Source organism: Sparus aurata, chromosome 21 (genome assembly GCF_900880675.1).
Source record: "Sparus aurata chromosome 21, fSpaAur1.1, whole genome shotgun sequence".
NCBI classification, from domain to species: domain Eukaryota; kingdom Metazoa; phylum Chordata; class Actinopteri; order Spariformes; family Sparidae; genus Sparus; species Sparus aurata.
In genome coordinates, this window is record NC_044207.1 from 3,584,551 (window position 1) to 3,597,321 (window position 12,771).

Genomic DNA, 12,771 nt, shown 5'->3' on the forward strand with positions numbered 1-12,771 from the left:
AAGACAGAGGCACTCAGTTTTTAATGGAAAATACATATTGAAAAATTGACTGAATAACCTTCCTCATCAAAGATTCCATTTTGTACTGGCTAAAAATGTTCACAGTAAAGAGTTACAGTAACTTTCAAATGAATTGATCTGGGGTGTTATTGTGTAAGGGTATGAATGCAGCTAAGGTATTCTTCCAAAATTATGTTGTCATTTGTTTTGTTGAATCTTCTGTTTTTGAGAACCATGTGTTGGACATCTCCGCAGTCGCAGTTGATGAGAACCGGGTATCAGCTCATTGGAGTTATTACTAACTGGTTTTGCTGGTGCCTATTTATTGCCAGCTCTGTTCTCATTCAAAGTGTGTTTCATATTTTATTGGTGTGCCCAAGAAGAATTTAGCAGAAAAACACAAGGTTGCACAATACTCAAGAGAGGGGCCCACTGCCCACATGAATATGAATATCAGTGAAAACTGTACATGTTGGATGATTTTTGTGTTTTCATACCAGGATTGTATGTTATTGTAGACTGAAATGGTTGTTTTGAAACACTACTTTATAAAGAAATGCATTATCACCACACTTGAAATCATGCTGATCTAAATTCCTAATAAATGGACATTTTGAAGATGCGGTTCATAATTGACAGATATTGTGTCTGTGGGTATGATAAACATCACAAAGCTAAAAACTCAACTGACAAAGCTCAGAGCAGTTACACAGTTCCCATGTCATATTCTGTAATTACTAGTGTTGAGTTCTGGATGACAAGGTCTTGCAGATTTGACCACAACTAAGTTCTCTGCTTTAATGTAATAAAGCACAATGTAGCTTCATAGTCAAGTGCATACTCATTGCATCAGAATGCAGTTGAGCCGAAATGGAGTGGAACTCCAGGAAGATTTTCAGTGCTCTGAGGTTGTTATGGAAAACTTATGGAAATGGAAAGGTTGTGGAAACTGACTCCAGGGCCACTGCAGGCATGAATATCTAAGTGAAAATGCTCTTTACCAGTAAAACCAGATGGTTTACAGATGCTGAATTGTTTTGGGTCAAAGCAATCTGCTCCCACTAATCACTCCTCCCTCAGCACACTGAATTTTTAATCCTGCTTAGCTCAGCTTACACTGTTTCCTGAAACTTGTCACATGTTCAGTATGGATAGCTTTGTTTAAAATGTGTATTATGGATGACCTCTGGCCATAGTCAGAATAAGGAAAATGACTGCAGTGTAAAAAAAAACAAAATTTTTACTTGGAATGTAAAGGTAGCTGCATGCTTTATGTGTGTCCCCGACAGTCACATCACTTTCACACTATAGTCCACTTTATGCTATAGCAATCTGTTTTAGCCTAAATTATATTCTAACTTTTCTGGAACATTGCCCTTTTTATAGCGAGGCAACCATGTTTTGTTTTTTTTTTCAATATAATAATATACATTTTTTATATAAATAATGAAAACAGTATGGTTGTGTTATTCTTTTTGCACCAAAGTTAAGAAAAAAATGGAATTGTCATGATTGTAATTTTAACGGACGCTCATCTTTTCAGCTGATGGAGAAAATTGTTGTAAAATGTGCATCATTTGAAGGCACTCCTCACTGTGATTTTAAAAAATGTTTTGAACTTAAAGGAGCACTATGCAGTTTTGGAGAATAAGTTCAAACTTTACATTTTAATATCTACAATATTAATGAAGTAATAATACAAACACATACATATGTATGTTTTCATAAGTGAATAAACCAGCTGTTCTCAGTGCAAAATAAGGCCACAGAACACTGTTTGAAGCTAGAAAGGTGGCAGGATCAGCCACATATAAACAAAGTAAAACATTATAAACTGTGTTCTCCTTTAAGGTCAGTTTGTTTGTTCAGTTTATTCAGTCATGAAAACAAAGAGTTTGATTATTTGGTTTGAAAATAAACAGCCAATGAAGATCTTTCTCTGCTCATTAACATTTCTTTAACAAAACTACAGACTGCTTCTTTAATAAATGAGCCTAACATACACAGGAGGCTTTGATGACTAGTGATAACTTGTGCTTTTAATTCAACAGTGTTATAATGTTGAAGGTGAAGTGTGAATATATTGGTGAATACTAGAAGTGTCCTCCGTGCTGTGTCAGCTCTCACTGTTGTTTCTTTCATTATCAAGATATTTAAGGAGAACCACCCGCACACTCACTTCTCAGCAGACAATTTAATATTTATGCCATTCTGGTTTGCAGAGCATTTTCTCTTGATGTGTGTTTAAGGTCAAATAATAGAATAACCTTGTGAAACGTCACATTTGCACCGTTGTCTTTTATTTACCATCACGCCATTAGAATATGAATTATTTACACAGGATCATATAAAAGAGACACAGCTGAATGTGTTCATTATTTTATCATTTAAAATCCTAATGTCAAAACCCATTCATAGAAAACACAGCTGCTCTGTCTTTATAACACTGTAAATATTTAGGGCGTATGTACAACTTTCAAGGCAGGAGCCCGTCCGAGTTTGTACCGACATACAAGAAACATGGACTCCCTGTAAGGCAGAAGAGAAAATAAAGAAAATATTAATTCTCAGCACCGGTTCTGATCCATGTCAAGTACACCCGACAAAGGCCTGAGTGGCATTCAGACAGAATGTTTTCAAACTGGAAAATAGGCGACGTGAACGCCTCAGAGCCCCGTTTCTATATGGCCAGGCCTATAGTTATCCACCGTATCATAAATAAGCATGTAATGGTATTTGTTCTAACAAATAAAACGTTGCTTATTTCATTCGACATTCCTAAAAGTAGGCGCATGTGACAGCCGATAGGTCCAGTTTGGCCCAGCGGCGCGGTGCAGGAGTCACCAGACCGCTTGATGTCAAGGGACAGGAAGGCCCTGGCTGGTCATAGCCTGGCTCTGAAACATACTGGGAACTGTTGTCAGCAGCAGGCTGAAAGCTGAGTTTGGAAAAAAATTCAAAGTGCTGGTAACTAAACGGACGTTTCAGATGTGCGGTTCCTGCGCCGTCATGCAAAGTAATACGACCTGTCTGTCGGAAATCAAAAAACACATTGAAATCAACACTTTAATGGGCTTCTGTATGCAGTTTGTCAAGGCTATTGCGGTATTAAAACACGATCCATCCTTAATGGTATAAATTGTGTCGATACAGTTTCAAATTTCGGGCGCATTTTTGGGCCCTTTACAGGCTGCAAAAGGGGTCTCTTACACACACACACACACACACACACACGCACACACATACACCGAGCACACCTGCAGGTCTGCTCAACATTCACGGCAGCAGGCCACAGACACAAACAGCAGGAAGAAGAAAAAGGGCAAAAAACACAGCCGATAAGTCAGAAAGAAGGAAACAACAGCGGACAGTAGGCAGCGGGCTGTTCGTCACTGCGCACAATACGGCCGGAACAAATCTTTGGATCTCAGCATATAGTTTTCAGTAAAGTTCATCAGACACAACAGCTGAGGCTGACGTTTGACAGGGCTGCGGAGCGCCTGACTGCTGTCCAGTCCACTTGTCAAACCATCGCTGCAGACATGTGATGGGAGCTACCATCAGTTGGATTTTTCCATTGCGCTCCAATTTTCATGTTTAGGCAGAACGGTTCTCACAGGCAGGCCACCTCTGTCTGCACGAGTATGCTGCTGACAAAGCACAGCCTACTATGACTAGACTACCTTTTATTTCCGATGGCAACATTCCAGCATGCGGGCACGCATGTTGACACTGTCTAAACATCTGGCTTAAAAATGTGCAGTTTACTGTCCAGATGTGTGTCTGCCTCTTGTGTGTACCTCGTTTTATAACCCTCACATTAGACCCTCCGTCAGCCTATGTACTTAGAGATGAACTGATGTTAATGAGTAAACTGTCAAAATGAGCATCACAGTTAACATGGCTAACGTCAATTTCAATTCATTTCGATTCTAACATTTTTTTCAGAATTGATCTTAAATGACTTTTATTTATTATGACTTTTTATGTGTGATCTTAATCCTGGACACGTTTGTTCTGGACGTTAGTGGGAGCCTATCTAAAATGAACTCTCTTTTTGTTTTTGCCTCATCTGCCAATGGCTGGTCAGCTGTTGCAAACGAATAATAGGCTACATGTTTGATACAAGACAGATCTAAATGGTCTACAGCAGCTCCTCAACATGGAATTTGGTTTTACATTCAAATCCACATTATTGATGTCGCCATACGGATGGCGACATCCGTGGATCTTCATGGTGGCGTGTTAACAGCATCCACTGCCATGTTTATTTGGACCTCTGAATGCGCAGGTGCTGGGGTTTGTAGGTTGTGACCGGTGATAGCTGCCGGGGACATGAACGCAGCACCATCTTTGAACTGGACATCGTCATCGCTACAGCTCTGCAGACACACAGCCACAGAGTCACACACACTGTCTGCTTACACACCACAGAGAAACACAATGTCACAGTATCGTCTCTTGATTCTTAAATATGAATGCTGGTACTGAGGTGATTATTAGTGCCTGGCTCAGAGCCCACGCCCTGGCCCGTGTCTCCCCTAGTCGCTGTCCGACTTGGCGTCCTTGGACGTGGAGTGGTCGTACAGTCCCTGCGCCATGAGATGCAGCGCCAGAGAGTTCTTATTTGCGGTGGTTTTCTTGATTTTGGCCCGTTTGTTCTGAAACCAGATTTTGATCTGAGACTCGTTGAGGCACAGCTCCTGGGCCAGGCTCTGTCTGCGCTGCTCGGTCAGGTACCGACTGCCCTGGAACTCAGTCTTTAGCCGCCGGAGCTGCTCCTCGGTGAACGCCGTCCGGGGTCTCTTGTCCTCTTTAGTCGGTATCGGCGTCTTCTTTGGTTTGCGGGATCGGGGCCCTTGAGTGAAGACAAAAACGAGACCCAGTGGTTTTGAGTTATCTCACATTTTAAAATCACAGGCACACACACACACACACACACACACACCGCCTAAATTACTCTGAGACACAAGAAGGAAGGAAGGTCAGCAAGTTAATAATGTGTGTGTGTGTGTGTGTGTGTGTGTGTGTGTGTGTGTGTGTGTGTGTGTGTGTGTGTGTGAGAGAGAGAGAGAGAGAGAGTGTGTGTGTGAGAGAGAGAGAGAGAGTGAGAGAGAGACTATTGTAACTAGCTGTAGCTTGGGGTTAAACGGAGGATATTCGATTTATAGAGCAACAAGCATCAAGTTTGAGGGGAGGCTGTCTGTCCTCGAGCTCTGCTGCTGCACACTTTGGTGCGCCCGGGAGGAGGAGGGTGCAGATGGGGGTGGGGTTATTGGGATATGATGGAGGATGGGGGAGTTAGGCGCCTCTTTCCCTCCCTGTTACCATAGGAACTCTTTTTTTGTTTGTTTTTTTGTTGTTTTGTTTTGTTTTTTGGTAAGTCCAAATATCCAATAAGAGTAATAAAGAGTCCCAATCCATTTTTACTTAGCCTATATAATATTCAGACGTTTCTATCCGGATCAATTCATAAGCGAGAGTGGATAGAGAATGTGCTGTAGCTTTGATAAAAAAAAACACAGCAGGCCTGAATCAATGGTGCCTCCCAGCAGCCTGGAGGTGTTCAGACCGCACTCAAGAGAAAGGCTTTAAAAAACTATCAATGATCTTTTTTTTTACACTCTTTTTGCACAAATCTGATACAATCGTATTTTCTTTCATTCATTCGCTCGCAGTTGGGCCTCGTCCCGCAGGCCGCACACTGCAGGAGGAGAGCTGCTGACCTCTTTGTGGTCACCTCCATAAGTTAACGTGGGCCTTCACGGAAAGTTGTTTGCCTTTCCATACAACAGTAAAACAACATATTGTTTTATCATATTGTTTTTTTTGTTTGTTTTTTGTTGCTAAGTCTCGACCTCTCCTTGAACGTCTCTTCGTTAGATCGCAAAATCTTTCCCTCCGCTGGTTTTACTTGGGACAAAATGATTTAACGCTCAGTGCAGTTTCAAATCATGACAAAGGAAAAGTCCAAGTTCACCAGCCCGTCACTTTAAAAATGAGCCCGGCTCACCAGAAAACATTTAGCCTACTTTATTCATAAAAATCGAATAAGAGCCGTTTGGCCTTTTCAGTGCAGAGACTGTGATGTGGGGTTCGGCAGGAGATCATGCTTTATGGTAGACTGAACTGCAAAACGCTTCAGATGCGATCATTTCATAGCCCGACATGAGAACGCGGCCGAAATGACTTTTATTTGTTTTATTTCGTTGGGAGTGAAAGGGTTTTAAAGTTCTGTTGTTCAGCATTTAAACGTCGAATCCTTCTCTTCAGGGACACTCGGCCCTCACTTTTTAGACCCCCCCATTGTCAAAAAATATGCTAATGTGTTATCAACAAAGAAGACTGAGGAACAATGGCGTTAAACTTGGTTTTAGTCCGATCCTTTACATTACTATCTTTACTTTCGACTTCTATTTCATTTCTGCATTATTTCCTCAACGCTTCGATGACAGCTTCTCATCTCGTCCGGTTTCTCGTCATTTTAAGGCCAAACTCCACATCGAATTAAATCCAAAGCAACTCCAATTAGTTTTGAATCTCATCTTAAAGTACGTTATTTCCTGTGAAATAGGTTGCTGTCTATTCTGAGACGCCTGCTGTCATTTATAAAAAATATCTAAAGTATTAAATAGCTAATAACGCTGCTGAATATTAGGCTGAATTAGAATAATTATTTGATTATATTGCAGCAAGGACTCGATTGTCGATTGTTTCAAGTGATCTGTGAATGAAGTGGGAGTGAGGTTCGCGTCAGAAACAGAAATAAAGCCTCTCGCTCTGTTTTGTTTTTTTGGGGCCTTTTTTTCTCCTCCACAGGTTTTAAACTTGGAAATGATGCACACGGAGCTTTCTTTTTTCTGCCAGATTTCTGCAATTCAGCCCTTTTCTGACCGACTCACATGAACTGTCCTAACTGCTCCGGATTAACACCATTTATTCATATTCTCTTGCTTACATTTAATGGCAACTAGCTGAGCAATTTCTACCAACCTGAGGACGGACGGTCTGAGTAGCGGGTACAATAAACCCAGGCTGGCCACAGCATCGGCTTGGCCGCAGGGGCCGAGCTGGCTTGGGGGCTGCGGAAGCGGTCCCCACCGCCCCCCCGGCCCTTCACAGCCACACCAGCGGCTATCAGGTCAGGCCTGCTGGCCTCAGTGTCTGGATGCCGGTCGTCGGATGCTCCCGTGTTCTCATCCTCGCCTCCGGCTCCACCCTGCTGCGGGTTGCCAGTTTTGGAGGACTTTCTCTCTTGCGCCTCTCTTCGTATGATCACTCCCAGACTGTCTCCCTCCCGAACCAAAGTCCCGTTCTTCCTCTTTCGCCCGAAGTCCGGCCTTAATATGTTGTCGATATTAAAGTTGGAGATCCTGTGGGACTGCTGGTTGCCGGGTGGCTGGAGGAGAGGCAGCATGGCCCGGTTGGACTGCTCCTCGCAGTCCTGTGGGCGCTCTGGGTCTTGTCGAGCAGTTTCTTCCATAATGATGAAGGCTGTGCCCCTCAGCACCCCTCTCTCTCTCTCTGCACCCCTCAACAAAGTAATATTTCCAGTGTTGTGCGGCGTCCTGGCCACTTTAATAAAAATAAATCAATTAGTCTAATTACTCTATTTTTTCGATCCGAAAAACCAAAACGGCGATGAGAAAAAATATTTCCTGTTGTGGCAGATAGTTTATATTGTTTTGTACTGTGGAAACGCGCCTGTTATGATTTTGACAAAGAAAAATCATGCTCCAGCTTCTGCTAGAGTCCCCATGGCTCGATCCAAATGCTCCGATGTTTTGTAGAAAAATTGTGGAAATAGATGAATAGAATAGAATCTGTTGAATTTTTCAGGTTGCCTGCGCGCAATTATTGACGCCTCCAGCAGCACTAAACTGCCCCCATAAAGACTGCGCTCAAATACTTTCTCTACGGATTTTGGTTGTCATTTCTGATTGGCTGCGGGACGCTACGATGACGTTGTACTACAGGCCTCTCCGACACGTGCCTCGGACCAATAAAGCTAGAGAGATGGCGTCATGTGAGGATCCCGGAATTCCCTTGAGGAGCAAATTAATTCAATCCGCTCAGTTGATGATGCGTTCAGGTTACAGCACAAACGTCTCCCCTTGCACGTAGGGCACAGATTGAAAAGGCCACAGGTTCAAAATATTTTCAGCACATCTGGCGGTAAAAAGCAACCTAGGTAAAGCCCATCTCGCTTTGAATCATCACGTGAACGTTATGTTGTTATGAATACATAGCAATAATGTCACCGTGCAACACACAGGCTCATCTGACCGTGGTTAGCCAGTGGGCTGCAAATAATTAACATGTCCGGTCAAAGTTTACAGAAGACAGGAATGCAACACATTCACACACTCTGATGGCGGAGTGTGCAAGGTGCCGAACTTCAGGAGCAATTTAGGGTTCAGCAACTTGCCAAGTAGGCTATATGCAGCCACGGGAATCGATGACTGGACGACCTGCTCTCCTGAGCTGCAGCCACTGAATGTGTTCATGATTACAGGTTGTGAGAACTGGTCAGCATGATTTCAGTTCATGGAGGCACTGTATCAGGATCTAAGTATCAGCGCTTTTAAACTGAATAGGAATAACCATTCAACAAATACATGGGATTGTTGGTGGTGGTCTGTATTCCTTGACGGAAGTGTCAGCTGTAGTGGACTAAAAGCACTGATTGCTCTGTCTCCTTTTTTTTTTCTTTGAAAGGCTCACCCAGTCATATTTTGGTTCATCTGAATATTTCACAGCCATTTTCCTAAAGAAAACAAATGTAAACATTTTGCAGCTATGTGGTGTGTCTTGCTGCTGAGACTTTAATGTGACAACAGGTTCTAATCCTTTGTTTGGAATCAATCCCCGTGTGGGAAATCACCCTTTTTGTTAATGGATTATGCCTCTAAAGCAGCACAAGCCTTTAAACTGTGGTTGCTTTTAATACCTGGATTTGATCTGAGGAAATGTAGGCTACATGTAAATTCCAGTGTTTCGTGATTTGAGAGGTTTCTCCAAAGCTTGTCAGTAAAGTCAGAAGTGTACAGGCCTAGTGGACAGAGCTATCTTATACATTTTTGAAAATTAAGGAAAATGCTGAAGGTTTTAATCCGACCTGAATTGACTTTGGTTTACTAGATTTATTAATACAGTTTATTGGGCTGTGTACTTAAAGGAGCAGTCTGCAGTTTTGTTGAAGAAATATTCACGAGAAGAGACATAATATTATAGTATTGCTATGTAATGTACAAAAAGAATGCACCGTTTAGGGACATTGACAGTGTAAGAAACATCAGGATCTTGTACTCAATCTGCTTATTTTTTGTTATTAATATTATTTTTTATGCACATTCTTAACAAAAAAAACCCATCAGGACAGTTTAATGGTAAAAACTGAAGAAATTAGTTTCAGTCAACACTTTCTATAATTTTTGTTATATGCAGCAGCAGACTTCAACCTGAGGAATTTAATTATTTAAATAATCTCAAAATGTGATAAGAAATTAAAACACTTTGGGAGCACTTGCAAGAATGCTAGATTATTGTGATCTGAGACATGTTTTCCATTTATCCTTTCATAATCTTTTTTTATTGTTACTGTTTGATATAATGATCAATAATCAACCAGGTGTTGCATTGATCTAAATAGGCGATATGAAAAGGAAATGGCAATGCCAAGTTATATGCCCATACCTTTGAAACTGTGGCCTGATGATCTCAAATAAATAAAATGAATCACAAAGCCATGAAATGTAGCACACATGCTGAATTAAATGTTCCCTCTCCGCATATGACTTTATGTCCTATCATTTCCATTATTTTAACCTATGTGGAAAATAAGAAATATGCTAAATATGATAATAATCAATATAAAAATTTTCATATGGAGCTGTACTTTTACCAGGTGTAATTTTAGTCTGAGTTCAAATATGATTTAGTATTTTTTAGAGCCCATAGAAAAGCTGTGGTGCACTCTGAAGTGCTTCTTACAGAATGCTTTGCGATCCCAAGAGAGCAACAACAACCTGTTAAGTACCACATCTGGGATGTTTAATCTGATATATAGATCCTCATTGTGATTACACTCAATTTTTGATTCATCAACGTTCTACATAGAACTGTTAATATACATGTTTATCAGATAATATTTGACAGACTTTCCTAGCTGTGTATAGGAAGCAACATCAGAGTACACTGTCAGATCAGTATCATTTTTTCTAAAATGAATATCCCTTCAGACAGTACAGAGGATTGATGGGGAGGACGGATGGGGACCATCATATTCTGAGGGGACAGCTGATGGACTCTGTGGTCACATTATCATCACACTCACCAAGATCTCTAAATCCATATCTGTAATATTATTTCCATATGTCAGCCTTTGGTGAATGAGCACCCTGACGATGATAGGCAGGTTTTGTGAGACTGTCGTTGCATTGTGTTGGTGGCCAGATGTGAGATCAGCCCTGACAAAAAACTGAGGTCAGCTGGAGCTTCCTGTCCGCTTTACAAAACCTCCTTAAGGGAAAAGGATGAAGGGATCTCTGAGGTCAGGGGACACTTCCTACTTTGCTCTATCTGCTCTGTTTACCCAGGGACGGGGGATTTAGTGTAGGGAAAGACCATAATCAAACACATTTTGGCTTCCTGGCAGTGGAAATGAAAAAGCTGGTTGAGCTATGACTGCCAGTTGGCACTGATGAAAAGAGTCATGAAAAAGAACAGAATCCTTTTGGGTGCCTACAACAGTTTATAATACTAATGCATGTTTCAACCTCTGACATCACCTGAGACCCTCTAACTGCAAGAACAGCTCTCTTAGAAAGTCTTTATGTTTCAGTTTCATTCAGCCTACCAAAATCCATGTCACTAAAAGAACAGATGTAAAATAAATAAAATATAGCATCTGAACATTAACTGAAGATATAGTTATCAACCTATAAAAAGGGTAAGGCACTATTCCAAATCAGACACTATTTTCTCTCACAAATATCTGGCTACTCATGTTGATATAAAACCGAACTGATCACAAAACATTCCGGCTTTGTTTAAAAGTGAACAGACCAGGTTGTTTTCTCACAGGAAACGTAATTCATTTCAGGTCAATTGGAAGCATTTAAGTCTGTAGTTTTGGGGCATCAATGTCAATGAGAAGAGTAAGATCCGCATTGGCTAATTTTTTTTCTGCCTAAACAAACTTAATAATCAAACTCTCTTTGTTTCCATGACTGAATAAACTGAATAAGCAAACTGACCTTAAAGGACAACACAATTTATACTGTCTTACTTCATTTATATGTGGCGGACCCTGCCACCTGTCTAGGCTCAACACCTGTCTAGGCTCAAACAGTGTTCTAGGACCTTGCTGTCCTCTGAGAACAGCTGGTGTATTCACTTATTGAAAAATACATATTTCTGACTTTGCATTATTACTTTGTTAATATTGTAAATATTAACGTTTGAATTTCTTCTCCAAATCTACATAGTGCCCCTATGAATGTTCTGCGCATGTTTCCAATGTCTTGTTTGATACTGTTGCATGTTGGGGAAACAGCATTACTGCCAATGACAGGCAAATGGTTCCAATGTGCATTACAAAGGCTTGCTCCATATTTAGTCTCAGTAGTAAACATTTTGGATGAGTAGGAGCATTTGAACAAGTCTCCAGTTTAAAGATCGGCTCCTGTGTATTCTTTATTAGCAGCTTAACCCCTTTAGACCAAAAACGTATTTCATGAATTCAACTCTTTTTTTTTTTTGTGCAGAGTTTTGTCAGTTTGCATGGCACCACTGTATTTAATTTGAATGGCTCACACTTTTCACACAGTCAGCACAGAATGCCCATCCTACAAACAGCTGTTTGTAGACTCAGAGTCAACCCTCACCAAACCTCTGCGCAGGGACACTCTGACACCCCACATGATCATATGTCCTTCTTCGATGCAGTGGCTGCTGGATGAATGGATATATCCAGAAAATCCTGAGATTCTGGCAATTACACACTAATGAAAAAGTCTTTAGGAATATTATCTGTCATTTCTGCCAGTATTATTTTAGTGTCTTACCCAAAATCCCCAGAAATGTTACAGTGTGGACCTTTACTTTCATGCTTGATTTTTTTAAAACTGTACACTTATACTAGAATATATTTTTGAGCCATTATTCTACTTTAAAACTTCACTACATTTGTCATCTATGCCATTGTTACAACCAGTTTGCTCTAAATGCAGGGACTGAGTGTTGAGGGAGATAGGGTGTGAGCAACACCTTTACTACAGATGTATAGTTGCCAGCTGCCTGCAGAGCGCACCAGCTGTCTCTTGATTATGATATGTGATGATGGAGCAGAACAAGAGGCAGCTTCCAGTGACCATCCCTGGCAACATCTGGCCACACATTCTATTCCAAACAGTGAGAGCTTATGTTCCATAAACTTCTCTTTGAACCTTAACAATCACATTGAAATAACATGCACATATTGTAGGTCAGGACTGTCCAAAGTTGGCCTGCTATAAGGTTAAATGTGGCCCACCAGAGGTCTCTGCCATAATTAAAAGGTAAATATCAAATGAAAAAAAATGCTCTTTACATTTGTAGGATCCCTACTTTCATAATCTGACAATTTTCCTGTAAAGGCTGATTTGCATGTAAGCTCTACATAGAGCTGACGCCACCAGCACAGGAATGTCACGCCGGTACTAGCTGTTAAAAGCTGGTTAGCATACTAACTTTATCAGATAGCTCTGCAACACAATACATTGATATTAT

At 41.0% G+C, this 12,771-nt stretch overlaps 1 protein-coding gene across 1 annotated transcript; it reads right to left on the minus strand.

Annotated features, from left to right (window-relative positions):
* Nucleotides 1–2,182: 2,182 nt before the first annotated feature.
* On the minus strand, nt 2,183–7,901 carry LOC115572052 (homeobox protein engrailed-2b-like). The gene is made up of 2 exons (XM_030401819.1): nt 6,994–7,901; nt 2,183–4,858 (listed from the first exon to the last, which is right to left on the minus strand). Exons 1-2 carry the CDS (start codon nt 7,481–7,483, stop codon nt 4,542–4,544), a joined length of 807 nt encoding a protein of 268 aa, XP_030257679.1. The 5' UTR covers nt 7,484–7,901; the 3' UTR covers nt 2,183–4,541.
* Between the last annotated feature and the right edge of the window lie 4,870 nt (nt 7,902–12,771).